The sequence below is a fragment of the Salvelinus namaycush genome, chromosome 40 (assembly GCF_016432855.1).
Source record: "Salvelinus namaycush isolate Seneca chromosome 40, SaNama_1.0, whole genome shotgun sequence".
Taxonomy (NCBI): domain Eukaryota; kingdom Metazoa; phylum Chordata; class Actinopteri; order Salmoniformes; family Salmonidae; genus Salvelinus; species Salvelinus namaycush.
The window spans coordinates 14090094-14117593 of NC_052346.1; the positions used below are offsets into that span (position 1 = coordinate 14090094).

General features: G+C 47.3%; 1 protein-coding gene across 1 annotated transcript in view; it reads left to right on the top strand.

Moving 5' to 3' along the window:
* LOC120033142 (fibronectin type III domain-containing protein 3B-like) overlaps nt 1-27500 on the top strand; it is a 54016-nt gene that overhangs the window by 1807 nt on the left and 24709 nt on the right. The window contains exon 2 of the mRNA XM_038979424.1: nt 2076-2151. Within this exon, the coding sequence (XP_038835352.1) occupies nt 2076-2151 (76 nt within the window). The remainder of the gene's footprint in view (nt 1-2075; nt 2152-27500) is intronic.

Consider the following 27500-nt stretch of genomic DNA (forward strand, 5'->3'; position numbering starts at 1 on the left):
GTGCTGTGTCTGAACCGGTCTGTTATCGATGTGCTGTGTCTGAACCGGTCTGTAATCGATGTGTTGTGTCTGAACCGGTCTGATATCGTTGTGTTGTGTCTGAACCGGTCTGTGAAGGTTGTGTTGTGTCTGAACCTGTCTGTGAAGGTTGTGTTGTGTCTGAACCGGTCTGTTATCATTGTGTTGTGTCTGAACCGGTCTGATATCGTTGTGTTGTGTCTGAACCTGTCTGTGAAGGTTGTGTTGTGTCTGAACCGGTCTGATATCATTGTGTTGTGTCTGAACCGGTCTGTTATCATTGTGTTGTGTCTGAACCGGTCTGTGATCGATGTGCTGTGTCTGAACCTGTCTGTGAAGGTTGTGTTGTGTCTGAACCGGTCTGATATCGTTGTGTTGTGTCTGAACCGGACTGATATCGTTGTGTTGTGTCTGAACCGGACTGATATCGTTGTGTTGTGTCTGAACCGGTCTGATATCGTTGTGTTGTGTCTGAACCTGTCTGTGAAGGTTGTGTTGTGTCTGAACTGGTCTGTGATCGTTGTGTTGTGTCTGAACCGGTCTGTGATCGTTGTGTTGTGTCTGAACCGGTCTGATATCGTTGTGTTGTGTCTGAACCGGTCTGATATCGATGTGCTGTGTCTGAACCTGTCTGTGAAGGTTGTGTTGTGTCTGAACCGGTCTGTTATCATTGTGTTGTGTCTGAACCGGTCTGATATCGTTGTGTTGTGTCTGAACCTGTCTGTGAAGGTTGTGTTGTGTCTGAACTGGTCTGTGATCGTTGTGTTGTGTCTGAACCGGTCTGATATCATTGTGTTGTGTCTGAACCGGTCTGATATCGTTGTGCTGTGTCTGAACCTGTCTGTGAAGGTTGTGTTGTGTCTGAACCGGTCTGTTATCATTGTGTTGTGTCTGAACCGGTCTGATATCGTTGTGTTGTGTCTGAACCTGTCTGTGAAGGTTGTGTTGTGTCTGAACCGGTCTGTTATCATTGTGTTGTGTCTGAACCGGTCTGATATCGTTGTGTTGTGTCTGAACCTGTCTGTGAAGGTTGTGTTGTGTCTGAACCGGTCTGATATCATTGTGTTGTGTCTGAACCGGTCTGTTATCATTGTGTTGTGTCTGAACCGGTCTGTGATCGATGTGCTGTGTCTGAACCTGTCTGTGAAGGTTGTGTTGTGTCTGAACCGGTCTGATATCGTTGTGTTGTGTCTGAACCGGACTGATATCGTTGTGTTGTGTCTGAACCGGACTGATATCGTTGTGTTGTGTCTGAACCGGTCTGATATCGTTGTGTTGTGTCTGAACCGGTCTGATATCGTTGTGTTGTGTCTGAACCTGTCTGTGAAGGTTGTGTTGTGTCTGAACTGGTCTGTGATCGTTGTGTTGTGTCTGAACCGGTCTGTGATCGTTGTGTTGTGTCTGAACCGGACTGATATCGTTGTGTTGTGTCTGAACCGGACTGATATCGTTGTGTTGTGTCTGAACCGGTCTGATATCGTTGTGTTGTGTCTGAACCGGTCTGATATCGTTGTGTTGTGTCTGAACCTGTCTGTGAAGGTTGTGTTGTGTCTGAACTGGTCTGTGATCGTTGTGTTGTGTCTGAACCGGTCTGTGATCGTTGTGTTGTGTCTGAACCGGTCTGATATCGTTGTGTTGTGTCTGAACCGGTCTGATATCGATGTGCTGTGTCTGAACCTGTCTGTGAAGGTTGTGTTGTGTCTGAACCGGTCTGTTATCATTGTGTTGTGTCTGAACCGGTCTGATATCGTTGTGTTGTGTCTGAACCTGTCTGTGAAGGTTGTGTTGTGTCTGAACCGGTCTGTTATCATTGTGTTGTGTCTGAACCGGTCTGATATCGTTGTGTTGTGTCTGAACCTGTCTGTGAAGGTTGTGTTGTGTCTGAACTGGTCTGTGATCGTTGTGTTGTGTCTGAACCGGTCTGATATTGTTGTGTTGTGTCTGAACCGGTCTGTTATCGTTGTGCTGTGTCTGAACCGGTCTGATATCGTTGTGTTGTGTCTGAACCGGTCTGTGATCGTTGTGTTTTGTCTGATCTGTCTCTCTGGTCTCGGCAGGTGATCCTGGTACAGGTGAATCCAGGGGAGACCTTCACCATCAGAGCGGAGGACGGCTCGCTGCAATGCATCCAGGGTAGGTCACACGCTTATGACATCACAACCCTGAGCCCCAGTTACACCTGTCTCGTTTTGATGACCTCATCCCTGTTCTCTGTTGACATCACAACACTGTCCTTAGCTAGGTGTGTGTGTGTGATATTCGATGGCTTGTGTTGTACTTTAAACATACTGGTATATAACAAGCTATTATAGACCTGGGGGATTCCTGTAACTCCAAGGGTGTGTCTCACTCTGATGACATCACAACAGAGTGAGATGTAAATCCCCCACCCTGAATAGGGCCGTTATCTCTCTGTCTCTGTCTCTGTCTCTGTCTCTGTCTCTGTCTCTGTCTCTCTCTGTCGTCCCCCATCCTGAATAGGGCCTTTATCTCTCTGTCTCTGTCTCTGTCTGTCTCTGTCTCTCTCTGTCGTCCCCCATCCTGAATAGGGCCTTTATCTCTCTGTCTCTGTCTCTGTCTCTGTCTCTCTCTGTCGTCCCCCATCCTGAATAGGGCCTTTATCTCTCTGTCTCTGTCTCTGTCTCTCTCTGTCGTCCCCCATCCTGAATAGGGCCTTTATCTCTCTGTCTCTGTCTGTCTCTGTCTCTCTCTGTCGTCCCCCATCCTGAATAGGGCCTTTATCTCTCTGTCTCTGTCTCTGTCTCTCTCTGTCGTCCCCCATCCTGAATAGGGCCTTTATCTCTCTGTCTCTGTCTCTGTCTCTCTCTGTCGTCCCCCATCCTGAATAGGGCCTTTATCTCTCTGTCTCTGTCTCTGTCTCTGTCTCTCTCTGTCGTCCCCCATCCTGAATAGGGCCTTTATCTCTCTGTCTCTGTCTCTCTCTGTCGTCCCCCATCCTGAATAGGGCCTTTATCTCTCTGTCTCTGTCTCTCTCTCTGTCTCTCTCTGTCGTCCCCCATCCTGAATAGGGCCTTTATCTCTCTGTCTCTGTCTCTCTCTGTCTCTCTCTGTCGTCCCCCATCCTGAATAGGGCCTTTATCTCTCTGTCTCTGTCTCTCTCTCTGTCTCTCTCTGTCGTCCCCCATCCTGAATAGGGCCTTTATCTCTCTGTCTCTGTCTCTCTCTGTCTCTGTCTCTCTCTGTCTCTGTCTCTCTCTCTGTCGCCCCCCCCCCCCCTCTCTGATGAAGGGTCTCTTTCAGACAGTACAGTCTTGACTCAGACAGCCCTCCTGCCCTACCCCCTCTATGTTATTCTAGCTAATTACCCCAACCCTCCTCCTCCACCCAGTGTGTAATTCAATTAGGTCTCAGAGCTTTTGTCAGAGGCCAAAGAGACAGACAGACACCCAGACAGGCAGGCAGGCAGGGAGAAGATTTGGTTGTACTGCCAGAGTCTCTGAGTGGGTAGGACAGGTTTCCAGACCAGTCTCAGGTACAGGTTGGGCCAGACAGCGTATGGGTTAAGGCACCTGCAGACTAGGTTCTGTTTGCTCCTAGCAGAACTTGGCTAGGCGAAAGCCAACGTCTGTGGTCGCATACTCCATTAATAACCTTTTACTGCAGTGGGCTGAATCAGGGTCACGCTGTGTTTCTGGGTAGTCTTAAACAAATCTTCTTTGAAACAAAAGTATACATCTCACACACATGGTTGTGGGCTTAAAAATAAGATGTCACTGCAGATATAGAGTTGTAATGTATTACATTTTGAGTTTGCATCCCAATATTAGACTTTATATACTTGACTGAAATATACTACATGACCAAAAGTATGTATCCGCCAAACCCAGATTTGTCCGTTGGACTGCCAGATAGTGAAGCGTGATTCATCAATCCAGAGAAGGCGTTTCCACTGCTCCAGAGTCCAATGGCGCCGAGCTTTACACCACTCCAGCTGAGCAACCAAGGACAGACGATTTTTACGCGCTACACACTTCAGCACTCTGCGGTACCGTTCTGTGAGCTTGTGTGGCCTACCACTTCGCGGCTGAGCCGTTGTTGCTCCTAGACGTTTCCACTTTACAATAACAGCACTTACAGCTGACTCGGGCAGCTCTAGCAGGGTAGAAATGTGACGAACTGACTTGTTGGAAAGGTGGAATCCTATGAAGGTGCCACGTTGAAAGCCACTGGGCTCTACAGTAAGGACATTCTACTGCTAATGTTTGTCTATGGAGATTGCATGACTGTGTGCTCAATTTTATACACCTGTCAGCAACAGGTGAAATAGACGAATCCACTAATTTGAAGGGTTGTCCACATTTTTACATAGCGACACATGTTAATATATGTTTTTTAAATATAATTTGGATTAATTATGAAATGATGAAAAATATGAATAACATTCCACCCATGTGGCGATTTGGTCGTAAAATACCTTTGCTTGAAAAACTTGAAAAAATGTGTCAATACTGTTGTTTGTCCCTCTCGAGACACTGTTGCATCAACGTAGCCAGTAACACTTCCTCAAAATAGTCCAAATTAATCTAAGATAAATCAAGAAATCTGTAATATATTTTTGTGTTTTTACAGAGGTCTCAGTCGTGCAAATATTATTTAAAAAAATGTACCCCTTTTTCTCCCCAATTGGTAGTTACAGTCTTGTCCCATCGCTGCAACTCCCGTACGGACTCGGGAGAGGCGAAGGTCGAGAGCCGTGCGTCCCCCGAAACACAACCCAGCCAAGCCGCACAGCTTCTTGACACAACGCCCGCTTAACCTGGAAGCCAGCCGCACCAATGTGTCGGAGGAAACACCTGGCGACTGTGTCAGCGTGCACTGCACCCAGCCCGCCACAGGAGTCACTAGTGCACGATGGGACAAGGGTATCCCTGCCTGCCAAACCCTCCCTAACCCAGACGACGCTGGGCCAATTATGCGCTGCCCCATGGGTCTCCCGGTCTCAGCCTGCTGCGACAGAGCCTGGACACGAGCCAGAATCTCTGGTGGCACAGCTAGCACTGCGATGCAGTGCCTTAGACCACTGCACCACTCGGGAGGCCCAAGACATGCAATTTTACAGCTAGCTAAGACATTTGGTGCAATATTTCACAAGTGAACAAAATGTGCATGAAAACTAGTCGTCTCGCGTTGAATGACAACACACACTTCATAGAAAAATCCATCCATAGTTCCCATCTCTACCGTTGACCAATCACAGACGAAGGGGCGTAGACTTCAGCTACTGAACTTCCACTTGCCTCGAGAGAAAAGAACAGCGGGGGGAAACTACTGCCGAACACAAGAACGAATAACGACTTCTCTAAATCTCCCCGTAATATATGCAGGAGGTGTTTGGACTAGATAGCATGCGACAGGCTTTAGGGTTAGACAGTGTCTCTGTGTGTGTAGGGGGTGTTACTTTGCACACTCAGGTTGAGGAAGCAGACAGGAGAGGTCACTGGAACAGACCCCCCACTACGACCACACACACACACACACACACACACACACACACACACACACACACACACACACACACACACACACACACACACACACACACACACACACACACACACACACTCTCAGGTCACTGGGTTTAGTGGGAGTTGGGGTGAAGCAGTGTGTTTGAAGACCAGTTGAGCTGTTCTTTACAGAGTGTGATTACTGAGACCTCAGAGCAGTGTGTGTGTGTGCGTGCGTATTACAGAGACTGGAGTTTTATATAAAGTAACCTCTGTTTAACTGGAGTACTGTGGTACACACACCGCTCTGACTGCACCAGCCAATATACTGCACTGTCCAAAGACAGATTCTTCAAGACGGGAGTCTCTATCTCACTCACTCGTTTCCCGCTCTGTCTAGGGTTCAATACCGGTGACCGGTATCCCGGTACTTCCCAACCAAGCTCCTTCCCGTATTCCCGATAAAGATAATGAAGGGTCCCATGGACCAATATTATAAAAATGTTATGCCGCTGGTTTTTGATCCACTTAACTATTTTCCCTTACCTTCTCTCCCCTCTCTCCCCTGTCCCTCTCTCCCCTCTCTCCCCTGTCCCTCTCTCCCCTCTCTCCCCTGTCCCTCTCTCCCCTCTCTCCCCTGTCCCTCTCTCCCTCCCTGAACGTTCCCACACTCACATCAAAGGCAGTGACTATAGAGTGTGTGTGAAAGCACCATGCTCTGGAATGTGTGTGTGTGTGTGCTTTTACCACAGCCATCCTAGAGCTGGCAGGATAATAGATTTATGTGTGGGACATCTGTAGGCTTTTGCTGTTGTATTGCTGTTGCAGTGTGGGTAATGTAGTTGAAAGTATTTCCTAGCAGAGCACCTGTTGCAGTGTGGTTATAGTTTAATGTATTTCCTGAGCAGGGCGGCTGTTGTGGCCCCTTCCACTGGCCCTATTGATGTGGTCTCTTATCCAGTTGTGTGTCTGTGTGTGTGTGTGTGTGTGTGTGTGTGTGTGTGTGTGTGTGTGTGTGTGTGTGTGTGTGTGTGTGTGTGTGTGTGTGTGTGTGTGTGTGTGTGTCTGTGTGTGCGTGTGTGTGTGTGTGTGTCTGTGCGTGTGTGTGTGTGTGTGTGTGTCTGTGTGTGTGTGTGTCTGTGTGTGTGTGTGTCTGTGTCTGTGTGCGTTTGTGCCATCTGCTCAAAGCCAAGAAACTCTTTGATTCTCTCTCACCGACACGTGAGACCTTTCCCATATCTCTCTTTCTCTCTCTTTCTCTATCTTTCTCTAAGCCAGTTGTATGTAACATATAGTATGTTGTACTGTAATTACCCTGCACGCAAAACTGGTTGCAGTCAATGAATCAGGAACCAGGAAAATACATCTTTATCTGATTTAAATGACCTGATAAGTTAAAGATGACATCATAGTCATCATGTTGTCATGTTGTCTTTACCTGGTTTAGTTGTAATCTGGTTCAATGTCAACTTCTCATCCAGGAAACACATTTACACCCAGGGAGCTTGGGTAGGCTTAGTGTTGGGTGGGCTTAGTGTTGGGTGGGCTTAGTGTTGGGTGGGCTTAGTGTTGGGTAGGCTTAGTGTTGGGTAGGCTTAGTGTTGGGTGGGCTTAGTGTTGGGCGGGCTTAGTGTTGGGTAGGCTTAGTGTTGGGTGGGCTTAGTGTTGGACGGGCTTAGTGTTGGGTGGGCTTAGTGTTGGGTAGACTTAGTGTTGGGTAGGCTTAGTGTTGGGTGGGCTTAGTGTTGGGTAGGCTTAGTGTTGGGCGGGCTTAGTGTTGGGTGGGCTTAGTGTTGGGCGGGCTTAGTGTTGGGCGGGCTTAGTGTTGGGTGGGCTTAGTGTTGGGTAGGCTTAGTGTTGGGTAGACTTAGTGTTGGGTAGGCTTAGTGTTGGGTAAGCTTAGTGTTGGGTGGGCTTAGTGTTGGGTGGGCTTAGTGTTGGGTGGGCTTAATGTTGGGTAGGCTTAGTGTTGGGTGGGCTCAGTGTTGGGTAGGCTTAGTGTTGGGTGGGCTTAGTGTTGGGTGGGCTTAGTGTTGGGTGGGCTTAGTGTTGGGTAGGCTTAGTGTTGGGTAGACTTAGTGTTGGGTAGGCTTAGTGTTGGGTGGGCTTAGTGTTGGGTGGGCTTAGTGTGCAAGTGTGTGTATATGTGCTTGTGCGTGCGTGCGTGTGTGCGTGCGTGTGTGTGTGTGTGCGTATAGTGTGTTTGGTTCCACTAGGTTTGGGAAAGCTGTCACCATGAGAATGAAAACCTCTCCAGATGGTGTGTAATAGTATTTGGGCCCACAGGGCATGGAGTGTCTGAGTGAGTGTGTTTCGGTTTGCATGATGTTTGGAGACAACTAAATCACGAGAAAACAAAAAGACAATTACTTGACACATTGCAAAGAATTAACAAAAAAACAGAGCAAACTAGTATGCTATTTGGACCTAAACAGAGAGTACACAGTGGCAGAATACCTGACCACTGTGACTGACCCAAACTTAAGGAAAGCTTTGACTATGTACAGACTCAGTGAGCATAGCTTTGCTATTGAGAAAGGCCGCCGTAGGCAGACCTGTGTCTCAAGAGAAGACGGGCTATCTGCACACTGCCCACAAAATGAGGTGATAACTGAGCTGCACCTCCTAACCTCCTGCCAAATGTATGACCATATTAGAGACACATATTTCCCTCAGATTACACAGATCCACAAAGAATTCGAAAACAAACTCAATTTTGATAAACTCCCATATCTACTGGGTGAAATTCCACAGTGTCACGCCCTGACCTTAGTTATCTATGTTTTCTGTATTATTTTGGTTAGGTCAGGGTGTGACGAGGGTGGGTATGCTTGTTTTATATTGTGTAGGGGTTTTTGTATGTCTAGGGGTTTTGGTAAGTCTAGGTATATGTCTGTCTATGGTGGCCTGAATTGGTTCCCAATCAGAGGGATCATATTTAGGTTGCCATTTTCCCTTTTGGTTTTGTTGGGTTCTTGTTCTATGTTTAGTTGCCTGTCTGCACTATCCATATTAGCTTCACGGTTCGTTCATTCTTTTAATAAAGAAGAATGTACGCTTACTACGCTGCGCCTTGGTCTCCTCTCTTTGACGGTCGTGACAGAAGAACCCACCATAAAAGGACCAAGCAGCGTGAAAAGGAGGAGCAGCGTTTGATGGAGCAGACAGCATGGACATGGGACGAAATACTGGACGGTAAAGGATCCTGGACGTGGGAGGAAATATTGTCAGGAGAGGATCGCCTACCATGGAGGCAGGTGGAGATAGCACGGGATGAACGGCGACGATATGAGGGGACACGTTTAGCACGGAAGCCCGAGAGGCAGCCCCAATAATTATTTTGGGGGTGGCACACGAGGGGATTGGCTGAGTCAGGACCTGAGCCAACTCCTCGTACTTACCGTGGGGAGCGTGTGACTGGTCAGGCATCGTGTTATGCAGAAATGCGCACGGTGTCTCCAGTTCGCATTCATAGCCCGGTGCGATCTATTCCAGCTCCTCGCATTTGCCGGGCTAGAATGGGCATCCAGCCAGGACGCATTGAGCCAGCTCTACGTTACAGATCTCTAATGCGTCTCCACGGCCCAGTGTATCCTGTGCCTCCTCCCCGCACTCGCCCTGAGGTGCGTGTCCTCAACCCGGTACCACCAATACCGGCACCACGCACCAGGCCTCCAGTGCGCCTCCAGTGTCCAGTACGTCCTGTTCCTTTTCCCCGCACTCGCCCTGAGGTGCGTGTCCTCAGCCCGGTACCACCAGTTCCGGCACCACGCATCAGGCTTCCAGTGCGCTTCCATAGTCCAGAGCTTCCGGCGACATTACCCAGTCCAGAGCTTCCGGCGACAGTACCCAGTCCAGAGCTGCCGGCGACAGTACCCAGTCCAGAGCCTCCGGCGACAGTACCCAGTCCAGAGCTTCCGGCGACGTTTCACAGTCCGGAACCTCCAACGACGGTCCCCAGCCCAGGGTCTCCAGCGACGCTCCCCAGCCCGGGGTCTCCAGCGACGGTCCCCAGCCCGGGGTCTCCAGCGAGCGACGGTCCCCAGCCCGGGGTCTCCAGCGAGCGACGGTCCCCAGCCCGGGGTCTCCAGCGAGCGACGGTCCCCAGCCCGGGGTCTCCAGCGAGCGACGGTCCCCAGCCCGGGGTCTCCAGCGAGCGACGGTCCCCAGCCCGGGGTCTCCAGCCGAGTTCTCCGGTCCGGAGCCTCCGGCGATGATCCGCAGTCCAGAGCCTCCGGCGATGATCCACGGTGTGGATCTACAAAGGCGGAGGGATCAGTGTAAAGAGGGGGGGCAGCGTCCAGAACCAGAGCCGCCACTGAGGGTAGATGCCCACCCGGACCCTCCCCTATAAGTTCAGGTTTGCGGTCGGGAGTCCGCACCTTTGGGGGGGGGGGGGACTGTCACGCCCTGACCTTAGTTATCTATGTTTTCTTTATTATTTTGGTTAGGTCAGGGTGTGACGAGGGTGGATATGCTTGTTTTGTATTGTCTAGGGTTTTTGGTAAGTCTAGGTATATGTATGTCTATGGTGGCCTGAATTGGTTCCCAATCAGAGGCAGCTGTTTATCGTTATCTCTGATTGGGGATCATATTTAGGTTGCCATTTTCCCTTTTGGTTTTGTTGGGTTCTTGATCTATGTGTAGTTGCCTGTCTGCACTATCCATATGAGCTTCACGGTTCGGTTTGTTATTTTGTTTGTTTTGTTCAGTGTTCGAATGTACGCTTACTACGCTGCGCCTTGGTCTCCTCTCTTTGACGGTCGTGACACACAGTGTGCCATCACAGCAGCAAGATTTGTGCCTTGTTGCCACAAGAAAAGGGCAACCAGTGAAGAACAAACACCATTTTGTACTAACTATTTGCACATCGTTACAACACTGTATATAGACATAATATGACATTTGACATGTCTTTATTCTTTTGAAACTTCTGTGAGTGTAATGTTTACTGTTCATTTTGATTGCTTATTTAACATTTGTTTCCCATGCCAATAAAGCCCTTAAATTGAATTGAGAGAGAGGGAGAGGGAGAGGGAGGGAGAGGGAGAGAGAGGGAGAGGGAGAGAGACCACATTCTGGGTGAACCTACTTCCTCTCTCTCTGACGTCCTGTACAGTTGGTTTGGTCTGCCAGTTCACTGAAGCCTGAAACTCTTCGGACTCTACTACTTCAGGCAAAACGGGGGGGACACACCTTTGCTCTATCTGTGTGTGTGTGCTACTGAGAGAGTGCTTTTCCAGATTTGGAATTCTTGGCTTCCTGGAAGCTCAGGGATCAACTGGAGCAGTCCTCCCGCCATCCCTCTCTTCTCGCTCTTCTTTTCCTCTCTTCCTCTCTTTCTCCATCCCTCTCTTCTCGCTCTTCTTCCTCTCTTCCTCTCTTTCTCCATCCCTCTCTTCTCACTCTTCTTCCTCTCTTCCTCTCTTTCTCCATCCCTCTCTTCTCGCTCTTCTTCCTCTCTTCCTCTCTTTCTCCATCCCTCTCTTCTCGCTCTTCTTCCTCTCTTCCTCTCTTTCTCCATCCCTCTCTTCTCGCTCTTCTTCCTCTCTTTCTCCATCCCTCTCTTCTCGCTCTTCTTCCTCTCTTCCTCTCTTTCTCCATCCCTCTCTTCTCGCTCTTCTTCCTCTCTTCCTCTCTTTCTCCATCCCTCTCTTCTCACTCTTCTTCCTCTCTTTCTCCATCCCTCTCTTCTCACTCTTTTTTTTCTCTTCCTCCATCCCTCTCTTCTCACTCTTCTTCCTCTCTTTCTCCATCCCTCTCTTCTCGCTCTTCTTCCTCTCTTTCTCCATCCCTCTCTTCTCGCTCTTCTTCCTCTCTTTCTCCATCCCTCTCTTCTCGCTCTTCTTCCTCTCTTTCTCCATCCCTCTCTTCTCGCTCTTCTTCCTCTCTTTCTCCATCCCTCTCTTCTCGCTCTTCTTTTCTTCCTCTCTTTCTCCATCCCTCTCTTCTCGCTCTTCTTCCTCTCTTTCTCCATCCCTCTCTTCTCGCTCTTCTTCCTCTCTTTCTCCATCCCTCTCTTCTCACTCTTCTTTTTCTCTTCCTCCATCCCTCTCTTCTCACTCTTCTTCCTCTCTTTCTCCATCCCTCTCTTCTCGCTCTTCTTCCTCTCTTTCTCCATCCCTCTCTTCTCGCTCTTCTTCCTCTCTTTCTCCATCCCTCTCTTCTCGCTCTTCTTCCTCTCTTTCTCCATCCCTCTCTTCTCGCTCTTCTTCCTCTCTTTCTCCATCCCTCTCTTCTCGCTCTTCTTTTCTTCCTCTCTTTCTCCATCCCTCTCTTCTCGCTCTTCTTCCTCTCTTTCTCCATCCCTCTCTTCTCGCTCTTCTTCCTCTCTTTCTCCATCCCTCTCTTCTCACTCTTCTTCCTCTCTTTCTCCATCCCTCTCTTCTCGCTCTTCTTTTCTTCCTCTCTTTCTCCATCCCTCTCTTCTCGCTCTTCTTTTTCCTCCTCTCTTTCTCCATCCCTCTCTTCTCACTCTTCTTCCTCTCTTTCTCCATCCCTCTCTTCTCGCTCTCGCTTTTCTTCCTCTCTTTCTCCATCCCTCTCTTCTCGCTCTCGCTTTTCTTCCTCTCTTTCTCCATCCCTCTCTTCTCACTCTTCTTTTTCTCTTTCTCCATCCCTCTCTTCTCGCTCTTCTTTTTCTCTTCCTCCATCCCTCTATCTGTCTGTCTGAAAACGTCACCCCTCTCTTCTCACTCTCGCTTTTCTTCCTCTCTTTCTCCATCCCTCTCTTCTCGCTCTTCTTTTTCTTCCTCTCTTTCTCCATCCCTCTCTTCTCACTCTCGCTTTTCTTCCTCTCTTTCTCCATCCCTCTGTTCTCACTCTCGCTTTTCTTCCTCTCTTTCTCCATCCCTCTCTTCTCACTCTCGCTTTTCTTCCTCTCTTTCTCCATTCCCTCTATCTGTCTGTCTGAAAACGTCATTCCTCTTTCCTTCTCTTCTCTCTGTCTCTTGCTGTCCTGTTCTCTCATCCTATCTGGTCTACTTTTCCCTTCAACATCAGCTACGTATGCTTCTTTGTCTTCTCTTTCGTTCCTTCTTTCTGGCTTGTAGGGGAAAGCCCTTTTCCTTCCGCTCAGCTGTGATAGGCTTAGAGATGAAAGAGACAACTGTGATAGGCTCAGAGATGAAAGAGACAACTGTGATAGGCTTTGAGATTAAAAAGACAACTGTGATAGGCTTAGAGATGAAAGAGACAACTGTGATAGGCTCAGAAATGAAAGAGGCAGCTGTGATAGGCTCAGAGATGAAAGAGACAGATGTGATAGGCTCAGAGATGAAAGAGACAGATGTGATAGGCTTAGAGATGAAAGAAACAGGAAGTCAGGGTCTGGGGCGAGGCTTAGCCTTGGGGAGTGAGGGGTGAGAGGAGAGACTGGAAAGAAAAGGAGAGGAAAGAGGGACCAAGAAATTTGATAGAGAGATACATAATAGATACATAATATAGAGATAGATAGAACATGGGTCAATGCAATGTAATGTCTTGCATTCTCTCTCCTTCTTCCTCTCTCCTTCCCTTTTCCACGTCCCTACTTTTTGTCTGATAAGCCAAAAGCCCCAGGACAGCACACACACACACACACACACACACACACACACACACACACACACACACACACACACACACACACACACACACACACACACACACACACACACACACTGGAACGTTGAGTAGGGAAAGTCCCTGCTAATTTAGAATTTCCAGTATTCTTTCCACTGACATTCTAAAGAACCCTCTCTCCTTCTTCTCTCCCTCCTTCTCTCACTCCTTCCCTCGATCTTTCTCTCTCCTTTCCTTGGTCTCTCTCTCTTTCTACCTCTCTCTCGCTCTCAGTCTCTCTATATCTCTCCCTCTCTCTCTCTCTCTCTCTGTCCCTCTCTCTCTCTCTCTCTCCGTCCCTCTCTCTCTCTCTCTCTCTCTCTCTCTCTCTCTCTCTCTCTCTCTCTGTCTGTCTCTCTGTGATGGACACAAACACCCTGCTGTTCAGACCGTGACTCACACAGCAGGAATTTCCCAGATGAAAATGTGGAGAGAGTGAGAGGAGGGAGGGAGGAAGAGTCTGTTAACATCTATGGAAGAGAGAGAGAGAAAGTTCCTAATGACCTTCACTGATGGATATCAGGTGAGACAGGGCTTAAGTTTATGGAGAGGGAGAGAAAGAAAAGTAGAGGGATGGAGGAAGGGAAGGAGGGAGGGCAAGAGAGAGAGAGAGAGATAGTGAGACAGAGAGACAGAGAGAGAGAGAGAGGGGGGGGGAAGTGAGACAGAGAGAGAGAGAGACAGACACACAGAGAGAGCGAGAGAGAGAGGGGGAGAAAGTGAGAAAGAAAGAGAGACAGAGAGAGAGAGACAGACACAGAGAGAGAGAGAGAAAGAGAGACAGAGAGAGAGAAAGAGAGAAAGAGAGAGAGACAGAGAGAGAAAGAGAGACAGAGAGAGAGAAAGAGAGGGGGAGAAAGTGGGACAGAAAGAAAGAGAGACAGAGGGAGGATGGGAGGAGAGCAGGAAATGGTTATGAGACTCCCAGTCTGTTTACACTCCAACAGCTGTTGCACCTCTTCACTCTCTCGCTGTGTGTGTGTGTGTGTGTGTGTGTGTGTGTTGTGTGTGTATTCATACATTGGGAACAGTGAGTCATCAGGATCTGGGTTATTAGATCGAGACGACTTCCCTGCCTCCCTCTCTTCCTCCCTGCCTCCCTCCCTCCCCCTCTTCCTCCCTGCCTCCCTCTCTTCCTCCCTGCCTCCCTCCCTCCCCCTCTTCCTCCCTCCCTCCCCCTCTTCCTCCCTGCCTCCCTCCCTCCCCCTCTTCCTCCCTCCCTCCCCCTCTTCCTCCCTGCCTCCCTCCCTACCCCGCTTCCTCCCTGCCTCCCTCCCTCCCCCTCTTCCTCCCTGCCTCCCTCCCTATCCCTCTCCCTCCCTCCCTCCCTCCCTCCCTCCCTCCCTCCCTCCCTCCCTCCCTCCCTCCCTCCCTCCCTCCCTCCCTCCCTCCCTCCCCCTCTTTCTCCCTGCCTCCCTCCCTACCCCTCTTCCTCCCTGCCTCCCTCCCTATCCCTCTTTCTCTACATCTCCAGTTCATACTCTCCACCATATTTCCAGACATTTTCAGAGGAAATCAGTTTAGAAAACGTGTGTATGTGTGGGTCTCAGTGTGTGCGTCACAGGAGGCTGCTGATGGGAGGACGGCTCATTATAATGGCTGGAATGGAGCGAATGGAATGGCATCAAACACATGGATGCATGGACATGTATCTGATACCATTCCACTCATTCCATTCCAGCCATTACCACAAGCCCATCCTCCCCAATTAAGGTGCCACCAACCTCCTGTGGTGTGAGTGTTATGGTGTTGGTAATTTAGCCTTGCTCCAGACATGACGTTTGCTTGGTTGGATCACAACCAGCAGCAGAACTAGGCCACCCCAGCAAACACAGCCCTGGGAGAGGAGAGGAGAGGGCAGTCAGGAAGTCTGGCTAAGCTAGCGCTAGGCTATTTCATATACATGTTTTGCTAATGCTAGGCTAAGGGGGGTCTAATGGTACATTAACAAGAGGAGAGGAGATGACTGAAGAGATTACTCTATATCATAATTGATATCATAACAGTACCATAGCCTGGTACAGATGTTTGTGAGCAGTGTTGCTCCTCTAACTGCGCTGGTGGAACCGAGAGAAACTGAGGTTCTGTGTTTGGACCTGAACACACTATACTCTCTCTCTGTCACTGTCTTTAGAGCCCTAGTCTGTAATTATTCAGCTGACTGCCGACTTGCTCTGGAATGTCAATCATAAGTTATGATGCTGCGTTTGTAGTAGAAGTACTTTGTATGTACTTCCTGCTTCACTGATCCTCACTGCCCTCATCCATCATGGCTACCAGACTTGTGACTGTGTGTGGCATCAGATTTGCCTCGACCACCCCAGACTGTCTGCTCTCTGCTATTTCAGATGTGCTGTCTCCCACAGTTCCTGCATCGTCTCTCTCTCTCTCGCACGCGCGCTTTCTCCGTCTCTCTCTCTCTCTCTCTCAATTCAATTCAATTAAATTCAAGGGGCTTTATTGGCATGGGAAACATGTGTTAACATTGCCAAAGCAAGTGAGGTAGATAATATACAAAAGTTAAATGAACAATAAAAATTAACAGTAAACATTACACTCTCTCTCTCTCTCTGTCTCTCTCTGTCTCTCTCACTCTCTCTCGCTCTCTCTGTCTCTCTCTCTCTCTGTCTCTCTCTCTCTCTCTCTCTCGCTCTCTCTGTCTCTCTCTCTCTCTCTCTGTCTCTCTCTCTCTCTCTCTCTCTCTCTGTTCTCTCTTTTTATCATTCTCTCTCACTCATTCTGTCTATCTCTCACTGTAAAACCTCACTCCCATCCTGGACATTGTTCCTGTAATTTACTTTGATGTTGGGAAGTGTGTGCTGGACTTAATGTTGTGTGTGTGTGGGGCTTCAGGTAGAAGAAACTGTAGTGGGAGTATCTGTTCTCAGAGCTCTGGAGAGATACCATTACCTTGGTAACACACACACACACACACACACACACACACACACACACACACACACACACACACACACACACACACACACACACATACACACCCTGCTAAACACATACATAAAACCCAGGCAGTGCCACATCATTACTGACCCGAACACACACACACACACACACACACACACACACACACACACACACACACACACACACACACACACACACACACACACACACACACACACACACACACACACACACACATACATACACACACACACTAGATATCCCATCAGAGCACCTAGAAGCAGCTGCCGGATCTGGACGGTTTGTGTGTGTGTTTGTGTGTGTGTTAAGGTTGGGTGGTATACCGTATATACCGTGGTTTTTTATATGATTTTACAATACGGTCAAGACCGTTAAAAAAATATATATATATTTTAATATTATAACTTTTGAAATACCTGCAGTCAACTTGTGCACTAGATAATAGATCAAGCAAACCACGTTTCGCCTGTTAGATTATTCTTCATTATGAAGCTTACCGGTAATAGTTTCCCAAAACAGCTGTTTGAGCCAGTCACGTGTTTGTTTACAACGCACAATGAGCAAAACGGGAGCTTTGTGAGGTGAGTCACTCCTGAAGCGCAACTTAATACAGTTACACTTGCATGAAATTAATATTTGCCAGATATAAATCGTTGAACTATTAAGTTAACTCTCCAGAGCTCTGAGAACAGAATGGCTAACGTTAGCTTGCAAGATTTGAATTGTCTTGGCAACAGCAGCAGAGACAATCCACTCCTGAATGAAGATTCCTGCTGTTTGTTTTGTGTTGCAAACGGCGTTTTTGAGATACTTGCATAACTTCATGGTTTTCTGTCGTTAGTAAATGTTTGCATCCGCTATGGGAGTTCCTTTGTACTTGTTAGCATTTACCTAGCATCCGCTATAAGGATTCCTTTGTACTTGTTAGCATTTACCTAGCATCCGCTATAAGGATTCCTTTGTACTTGTTAGCATTTACCTAGCATCCGCTATGGGAGTTCCTCTGTACTTGTTAGCATTTTGTGAGCATTCTGGTAACTGACGTTTTTGGGGCTTTTTTTATGTTTGAAAAAGAAATATCGCCATTGTGTGCACTGCCGGTAATATCATATATCCCGGGATGGCACAGGTACGGTATGAAGGTATGGAAATTTGAGTACCGCCCAACCCTAGTGTGTATGTGTGTGTGGAAAATGTCCATCTGTGCCTAGTAGTTGGCTGTATGTAGGTCATCTTACAAACAGACTCCTTTCATAGCACACACACACAAACACATACATACACACAAACACACACACACACAAACACACACATACACACAAACACACACACACACACACACACACACACACACACACACACACACACACACACACACACACACACACACACACACACACACACACACACACACACACACAACCACATACATACACACAAACACACACACACACACACACACAAACACACACATACACACAAACACACACACACACACACACACACACACACACACACACACACACACACACACACACACACACACACACACACACACACACACACACACACACACATACATACAAACACACACTCTTTCCCAGGAGGGTCTGCGTTTCCTCTCAATATGGTAACCACATGTGCGAGAGAGTGAGAGAGGGGGGGACAGTAAAAGGGAGTAAGACGAGAGAAACACATAGAGAGAGGGAGACAGGGAGAGGGAGAGAGAGAGGGAGAGGGAGAGAGAGAGAGGGAGAGAGAGGGCGAGTGGGAGACAGGGATGGGGAGACAGGGAGGGAGTGGGAGACAGGGAGGGAGAGAGAGAGTGGGAGACAGGGAGGGGGAGAGAGGGAGAGTGGGAGACAGGGAGGGGGAGAGAGGGAGAGTGGGAGACAGGGAGGGGGAGAGAGGGAGAGTGGGAGACAGAGAGGGAGAGTGGGAGACAGGGAGGGGGAGAGAGGGAGAGGGAGGAGGAGAGAGGGAGAGTGGGAGACAGGGAGGGGAGAGAGGGAGAGTGGGAGACAGGGAGGGGGAGAGAGTGAACGTGTTTTCCACATCTGTTCCTAAACGTTTTATTCTCCACTGTGTTATTGTGTTTGAAGGATTACAACCGATGGCGGGCACAACGCCCACAAAAATAGGGGCTACGCTACATATGTGAATATGAAAGAAAATGGAGATGTTTGGCGTTTAATCAGGATGCATGAGTTTTTACTCACCAAAGTCAACACAGGTCAAAGACTTAGTAATGTGGTTGTAGTTAGGGGTGTAACGGTTCACCAAACCCATGGTTCGGTACGTATTGCGGTTTTGGGGTCACGGTTAGGTTTCGGTACAGTGGGAAAATGAAATGCCATTCACTATGTTCATCATTCACAATGTTCATCATTCACAATGTTCAGCATTCACTATGTTCAGCATTCACTATGTTCAGCATTCACTATGTTCAGCATTCACTATGTTCAGCATTCACTATGTTCAGCATTCACCATGTTCAGCATTCACCATGTTCAGCATTCACTATGTTCCTGGCATTATTCATTTTCTTATTTTTTGAACTTATTTGACCAGATAAGTTGACGACCTGGGGAATAGTTACAGGGGAGAGGAGGGGGATGAATGAGCTAATTGGAAGCTGGGGATGATTAGGTGGCCATGATGGTATGAGGGCCAGATTGGGAATTTAGCCAGGACACCGGGGTTACCACTAGTGATGCACCGATATGACATTTTTGGCCGATACCGATATCCAATATTTTCCTTGCCAAAAAAAAACGATACCGATATCCAATATTTTCCTTGCCAAAAAAAACGATACCCATAACCGATATTTAACATTTTTGCGGCCTTTTAAGCATTCTAGTACAGTTAAATAGTTAACACACACACATAGACGCAGTGGTCTAAGGCACTGCATCTCAGTGCAAGATGTCATCACTACAGTCCCTGGTTCGAATCCAGGCTGTATCACATCTGGCCGTGATTGGGAGTCGCATAGGGTGGCGCACAATTGGCCCAGCGTCGTCCGGGTTTGGCCGGGGTAGGCCGTCAATGTAAATAAGAATTTGTTCTTAACTGACTTGCCTCGTTAAATAAAGGTTACACACACACACACCACACTGAGCAAAAAGTAATTTTGTTGGCATTTACGTATGTCCCCATTACCAGTAAAACATAATCAAAACCTATTTCTTTCACTTACTTGCTGTGCTGTTTCGTTGTTGATTTGTTCAGTCGTTTCATTCTCAACAGGATTTCATCATACATGTCAAGCAGTGAAGTTTCAGCTGTCTGTCCGTGGCCTCTCTTCCTCGGTGCGCACTGTCACTCTGTCCGTTTCCATCTTGTCCAGCTGTGTATGTAAGATTTCACGTCAACCCTGTTTCTTGTCTGCATCGAAGTAGCGATCCTTGTACCTAGCATCGAGCATGATGCCGACAGTAAAGAGGCTCAGAAAGAATGCCACCGCATCGCTTGTTCACAGCCTCGAGTACTTTTGTAAGTTTTAACCTCACGGTCTGTGTGGGCAGTTTTGTTGAGCAGGCGTTTCAATGCCATGACAGAGGGCATCACGTCTGCTGCAGGTGCAGTTGATGAGCTTGTTTCTCCAGTCAGTTGTTCAAATAGCGCTAGACGTGTGTTCATGTTTCCAAGTTTTAAAATGTTCTCAAATGCCATTGAAATGGCAGCAGCGGTATGAGAACCAGCACATTCTTGAGCATGCGGCTTTCCTCAGTACGAAGTCCTCGTCGACCCGCTGTGCTGTCAGACTCAGCGTGCTTCCCATGGGGCTGACATCGCTGGTCCAAATGTCAGTCGTCAAGCTAATAGCAGTGACGCCCACAGCAAGTAGCTCATGGATGTGCGTTTCAACAATACTGTATTACTCCGGTAGGGCAACATCTGAAAAATAGCGCCTACTTGGTAGTGTGTACAGGGGCTCGAGGTGCGGCTGAGTTAGCTGCCATTCACGACAGAGGACAAAATCAAATCAAATTTTATTTGTCACATACACATGGTTAGCAGATGTTAATGCGAGTGTAGCGAAATGCTTGTGCTTCTAGTTCCGACAATGCAGTAATAACCAACGAGTAATCTAACCTAACAATTTCACATCTACTAACTTATACACACGAGTGTAAAGGAAAGAAGAATATGTACATAAAGATATATGAATGAGTGATGGTACAGAACGGCATAGGCAAGATGCAGTAGCTGGTATCGAGTACAGTATATACATATGAGATGAGTAATGTAGGGTATGTAAACATTATATGAAGTGGCATTGTTTAAAGTGGCTAGTGATACATTTTTCATCAATTTTTACATTATTAAAGTGGCTGGAGTTGAGTCAGTATGTTGGCAGCAGCCACTCAATGTTAGTGATGGCTGTTTAACAGTCTGATGGCTTGAGATAGAAGCTGTTTTGCAGTCTCTCGGTCCCTGCTTTGATGCACCTGTACTGACCTCGCCTTCTGGATGATAGCGGGGTGAACAGGCAGTGGCTCGGGTGGTTGTTGTCCTTGATGATCTTTATGGCCTTCCTGTGACATCGGGTGTTGTAGGTGTCCTGGAGGGCAGGTAGTTTGCCCCCGGTGATGCGTTGTGCAGACCTCACTACCCTCTGGAGAGCCTTATGGTTGTGGGCGGAGCTGTTGCCGTACCAGGCGGTGATACAGCCCGACAGGATGCTCTCGATTGTGCATCTGTAAAAGTTTGTGAGTGCTTTTGGTGACAAGCCGAATTTCTTCAGCCTCCTGAGGTTGAAGAGGCGCTGCTGCGCCTTCTTCACCACGCTGTCTGTGTGGGTGGACCAATTCAGTTTGTCCGTGATGTGTACGCCGAGGAACTTAAAACTTACTACCCTCTCCACCACTGTCCCGTTGATGTGGATAGGGGGGTGCTCCCTATCCACGGTTGATTGTCAAGGGCAATGAATTCTATTATCTCGCCGTTTGAGTTGTCTCGCTGACATTGTCTTGCTCTTTCAAATGACTGCTGAACTTGGACTTGTTTAGTTGTTGGAAGTGTGCGCTTAGTATTTTTCTGCTTTTGTTCTGAGTAGCGCTGTATTTTTCGTGGTGTCATTACGTCCTCTACCTACGTTATAAAGGTATACACGTCAACTTTGACATCGGTTTTGCACATCAGCGTTAAACTAGACATCGAGCCGATGCCGATGTTGGCGTTTTTAGCTAATACCGGCCGATTCCGATATGCTCACCGATATATCGTGCATCCCTAGTTACCACCCCTACTCTTACAATAAGTGTCATGGGATCTTTAGTGACCACAGAGTCAGGACACACTTTTAACGTCCCATCCGAAAGACGGCACCCTACACAGGGCAATGTTCCCAATAACTGCCCTGGGGCATTGGGGGCGCTGGGATATATATATTTTTAGAGTGGCTTCTACTTGCCCTCCAACACTATTGTCTGTTGTCACAGGATTGTTTTGTTGGGCCTCAAGTTTCCACTCTCATGCTACATTTGTAACCATGTGGGAGGGGGGAATATACCAGTTGTGAAGTCGTAAATACCAGTTGGGTGCATTCATCTCTTTTGAACTCATTGAGAAACGCTGTTTGGCTAATGGCCAACAAGCTGCGTAAACAACAAACTAAAAGTACAGATATCATGCTTGTAAACAAAGGATAGCGTTCAAAAACAACATGAATAGATTGCTTTTTATAAATAATGTTTTGTTGTTGCATTCAACCATTTCCTTAGTAGGTGACGTCAGAGGTCACCATGTGTGAGAAGTAGGTGCTCAGGATGATAGAAAAGTTTCCCACTAGTAATTACCAGTTTGAGGTGCGATCAAGTGGATTTTTCCCAGTCGTATGTGGTAAATTACCACTTCCATCTTGGTTGCGAACGCACCATGACACTTCCTCCTTCAGTGCCAGATGCACACTTGTGACTGTCATAAAGGGGGCGTGTCTGTAGCATGGTTCATGAAATGATGGAATAGTTAGACAACCCTGTTTGTAAGCTTTTAAATGACATCCATCTCAGCCGTTTATCTTTGCCAGTGATGAAGACATGGATGTGTCATGGTATGGTGTCATGGTATGGTGGGGTATGCAACATAGGTCAACTTTGAGCACCTTTATCTATTAAATGTTTTGACATTCAGGTCCAAAAAGTCACTTTCTGAGCACTTCTACAGTGGCCGAATATGTATGGAAGGATTGGTTCAAATTTAAAGTGCTGCTGTCAAAAATGTATTCAATTCTAATGGATTAACCCTGACACAAAACCACGCCCATCCTTTAAGATCCCAACTACTGTAGTTGCCAATAAATTATGGGATGTTTGTTTGCATGTTTTGAAAGGCAATTCAGGTTTGGTTGAAATGGCCTAACTCTTAACAGGACAAAGCAATCAATCACCAAGTTTAGGCATCGCATAACACAGCATCACAACATTAAACGCAATAATGGAACACAGTCAATTACAGTGTGTGTGTGTGTGTGTGTGTGTGTGTGTGTGTGTGTGTGTGTGTGTGTGTGTGCATGCGTGTGTGTGTGTGTGCACCTCTGGGGCCCTGCAGCAGCTGTTCTAGACAGCTGTATTATGAGAACCATCTGATGAAATGTTGCATCATCTCCTGTTGTTTTGTATGAGAACCTGAGTGTGTGTGAGAGAGAGTGTGAGTGTGTCTCCTACAGTTTTGAGTGTATTCCATGTGGTAGTGGGGAAAGGATGATGCTTCATTATTTTGAAGATGAGATTCTGCTTAATTAGTCTATGGACACGGAGAGAACTGATCTCCTGTAGTTTATGTGTGTGTGTGTGTGTGTGTGTGTGTGTGTGTGTGTGTGTGTGTGTGTGTGTGTGTGTGTGTGTGTGTGTGTGTGTGTGTGTGTGTGTGTGTGTGTGTGTGTGTGTGTGTGTGTGTGTGTGTGTGTGTGTGGGGGGGTTCTTTGTATTCTGTCATTCTGTGTGTTGCTACAAGCCAGATAATGTAACGGTTGTGATGTGGTTGCTAGGGGAAACACTTGGATGCGGAGGTGACAGATTGTATTCTAGATCACATCTTCCTGTCTGGGTGGTGATGCCATATATTTGAGACAGGAAATGACCTCATCTCTGACATCTGACGGAAGGGAGGAGAGAAGAGGGGAGGAGAGAAAGGGAGCGAGCAGTTAAAGCTAGTACATATTTGACACCAACTGATCGTAATAGATTTGAGAATTAACACTACCAACTCAATTGTTACTTTGAATTGATCATTTCTGCTTTTGGTTTTAACCATTTAAAAGGATAATGCACTCAACAGAGGTAAAGGTAACTGCCAAAAAGAATGGAAACACTTGAGTAAATGAGGGAGACAAACTACACTGAACAACAATATAAACGCTCATATAAATGTTTTATGAGCTGAAATAAAAGGTCCCAGAAATGTTCCATATGTACAAAAAGCTTATTTCTCTCAAATGTGCACAAATTTGTTTACATCCCTGTTAGTGAGCATTTCTCCTTTGCCAAGATAATCCATTCACCTGACAGGTGTGGCATATCAAGAAGCCGATTTAACACATGATCACCTTGTGCTGGGGGACAATAATAGGCCACTCTAAAATGTGCAGTCTTGTCACACAACACAATGCCACAGATATCTGAAGTTTTGAGGGAGTGTGCAATTGGCATGCTGACTGCAGGAATATCCACCAGAGCTGTTGCCAGAGAATTGAATGTTAATTTCTCGACCATAAGCCTCCTCCAACGTTGTTTTAGAGAATTTGGCAGTACGTCCAAGCAGCCTCACAACCACAGACCACGTGTATGGCGTTGTGTTGTTGAGCGGTTTGCTGATGTCAACGTTGTGAACAGAGTGCCCCATGGTGGCGGTGGAGTTATGGTATGGCCAGACATAAGCTACAGACAACGAACACAATTGCATTTTACTGATGGCTATTTGAATGCACAGAGATACTGTGACGAGATCCTGAGGCTTTGTCGTGCCATTCATCCGCCACCATCACCTCATGTTCCAGCAGGATAATGCACGGTCGCAAGGATCTGTACACAATTCCTGGAAGCTGAAAATGTTTGTTCTTCCATGGCCTGCACACTCACCAGACATGTCATCCATTGAGCATGTTTGGGATTCTCTGGATCAACTTGTATGACAGCGTGTTCCAGTTCCCGCCTTTTCCTGTAGTCCACAATCAGCTCCTTTGTCTTGCTCACATTGAGGGAAAGGTTGTTGTCCTGGCACCATACTGCCAGTTCTCTGACCTCCTCCCTATAGGTTGTCTCATCATTGTCTGTGATCAGGCCTACCACTGTTGTGTCGTCAGCCAACTTAATGATGGTGTTGGAGTCATGTTTGGCCACGCAGTCGTGGGTGAACAGGGAGTACAGGAGGGGACTAAGTACAAACCTCTGAGGGGCCCCTGTGTTGAGGATCAGCGTGGCGGACGTGTTGTGCCTACCCTTACCACGTGGGGGTGGCACGTGAGGATGTCCAGGATCCAGATGCAGAGGGAGGTGTTTAGTCCCAGGGTCCTTAGCTTAGTGATGAGCTTCGTGGACACTATGGTGTTGAACGCTGAGTCTAAGTCAATGAACAGCATTCTCATGTAGGTGTTCCTTATGTCCAGGTGGGAAAGGGCAGTGTGGAGTGCGATTGAGATTGCATCATCTGTGGATCTGTTGGTGCGGTATGCGAATTGGAGTGGGTCTAGGGTGTCCGGGAGGATGCTGTTGATGTGAGCCATGACCAGTCTTTCAAAGCACTTCATGGCTACCAACGTGAGTGCTACGGGGCGGTAATCATTTAGGCAGGTTACCTTCGCTTCCTTGGGCACAGGGACTATGGTGGTCTGCTTGAAACATGTAGGGATTACAGACTCAGTCAGGGAGAGGTTGAAAATGTCAGTGAAGACACTTGCCAGTTGGTCCGCGCATGCTTTGAGTGCACGTCCTGGTAATCCATCTGGCCCCGCGGCTTTGTGAATGTTGAACTGTTTAAAGGTCTTGCTCACATCGGCTACCGAGAGTGTTATCACACAGTCATCCAGAACAGCTGGTGTTCTTGTGCATGCTTCAGTGTTGCTTGTCTTGAAACGAGCATAAAAGGAATTTAGCTCGTCTGGTAGGCTCGCGTCACTGGGCAGCTCACATCTGGGTTTCCCTTTGTAGTCCGTAATAGTTTTCAAACCCTGCCACATCCGACGAGCGTCAGAGCCGGTGTAGTAGGATTCAATCTTAATCCTGTATTGACGCTTTGCTTGTTTGATGGTTTGTCTGAGGGCATAGCGGTATTTCTTATATGCGTCCGGATTAGTGTCCCGCTCCTTGAAAGCGGCAGCTCTAGCCTTTAGCTCGATGCGGATGTTGCCTGTAATCCATGGCTTCTGGTTGTGATATGTACGTACGGTCACTGTGGGGACAACGTCGTCAATACACTTATTGATGAAGCCGATGACTGAGGTGGTATACTCCTCAATTCCATTGGATGAATCCCGGAACATATTCCAGTCTATGCTAGCAAAACAGTCCTGTAGCGTAGTATCCGTGTCATCTGACCACTTCCGTATTGAGCGAGTCACTGGCACTTCCTGGTTTAGTTTTTGCTTTTAAACAGGAATCAGGAGGATAGAATTATGGTCAGATTTGCCAAATGGAGGGCGGGGGAGAGCTTTGTATTCATCTCTGTGTGTGGAGTAAAGGTGGTCTAGAGTTTTTTTCCCCTCTGGTTGCACATGTGACATGCTGGTAAAAATTAGGTAAAACTGATTTAAGTTTGCCTGCATTAAAGTCCCCGGCCACTAGGATCGCCACTTCTGGATGAACATTTTCTTGTTTGCTTATGGCCTTATAGAGTTGGTTGAGTGCGGTCTGTGGTGGTAAATAGACGGCTACGAATAATATAGATGAGAACTCTTTTGGTAGATAGTGTGGTCTACAGCTTATCATAAGGTACTCTACCTCAGGAGACCAATACCCCAAGACTTCTTTAATATTAGACATCGCACACCAGCTGTCATTGACAAAAAGACCCCCACCCCTCGTCTAACCAGATGTAGCTTCTCTGTTCTGCCGGTGCATGGAAAATCCCTCCAGCTCTATATTTTCCGCGTCGTCGTTTAGCCATGACTCGGTGAAACATAAGATATTACAGTTCTTAATGTCCTGTTGGTAGGATAATCGTAATCGTAGGTCATCAATTTTATTTTCCAATGATTTGCATGTTAGCAAGTAGGACGGAAGGCAGTGGGAGTTTACTCGCTCGCCTACGGAATCTCAAAAGGCAGCCTGATCTGCGTCCTCTTTTCCTCCGTCTTTTTTTCACGCAAATAACGGGGATCTGGGCCTGTTCCTGGGAGAGCAGTATATCTTTCTCGTCGGACTCGTTAAAGGAAAAAGCTTCTTCCAGTTCGTGGTGAGTAATCACTGTTCTGATGTCCATGTTATTTTCAGTCATAAGAGATTGGAGCAGCAACATTATGTACAAAATAAGTTAAAAAATAAGCTGCAAACATCGCAATTAAAACTAACAAAATAGCACAATTGGTTAGGAGCCTGTAAAACATCAGCCATCCTCTTCGGCGCCATCTTTACAATGAGCTGTGACTCAGTAAAAACGTTGAAATTGTTGCATGTTGCGTTTATATTTTTGTTCAGTATATATTGAAAGCATATGCTTCCACACAGGTGTGGTTCCTGAGTTAATTAAGCATTTAACATCCCATCATGCTTACGGTCAAAAATGTCGGGTAGGCCATTATTTTGGCTACCATGTCTGTGGCCCACAGGATGACAACGCCCCCCTCCACAGGGCACGAATGGTATCTGAATGGTTTGATAAGCATGAAAAGGATGTAAACCAAATGTCATGGTCATCTCAGTCGCCAGATCTCAACCCAACTGAATACTTATGGGAGAATCTGAAGCGGCGCCTGAGACAGAGTTTTCTACCATCATCAACAAAACACCAAATGATGGAATTTCTTGTAGAAGAATGGTGTCGCATTCCTCCAATAGAGTTCCAGACACTTGTAGAATCTTTGCCAAGGTGTATTGAAGATGTTCTGTCTCGTGGTGCCCCAACGCCCTATTAAAGACACTTTATGTTGGTGTTCCTTTATTTTGGCAGTTACCTGTTTGTGCTTGCTTCTACCTTTAGCTTGGCTGTTGTAGATTTCACATCTGGGTTGTTTAATTCATTACAGACCAAAAATAAATAGGAACTTGTTCCCAGAGTTACTCCAAAATGATCGTACACTAAAGAGCCATGTTCTACCCTCTATGTGAGTGTGTGTGGTTGTTTGCATTTGTGTGTGCTTGCGCATGCTTGTGTCTAGGGGGCCACGGATGGGAACACTCTGTGCTGTGTGTGTTTACGTGGTGGAAAGCTGCTGTTTGCTGAGCGAAGAGCACAGAGGCTGCAGAGACTGTCTGAACACATGTCTGTTTGCCAAGTGGGTGTGCATTTGTGTGTGTGTGCAAATGTGTA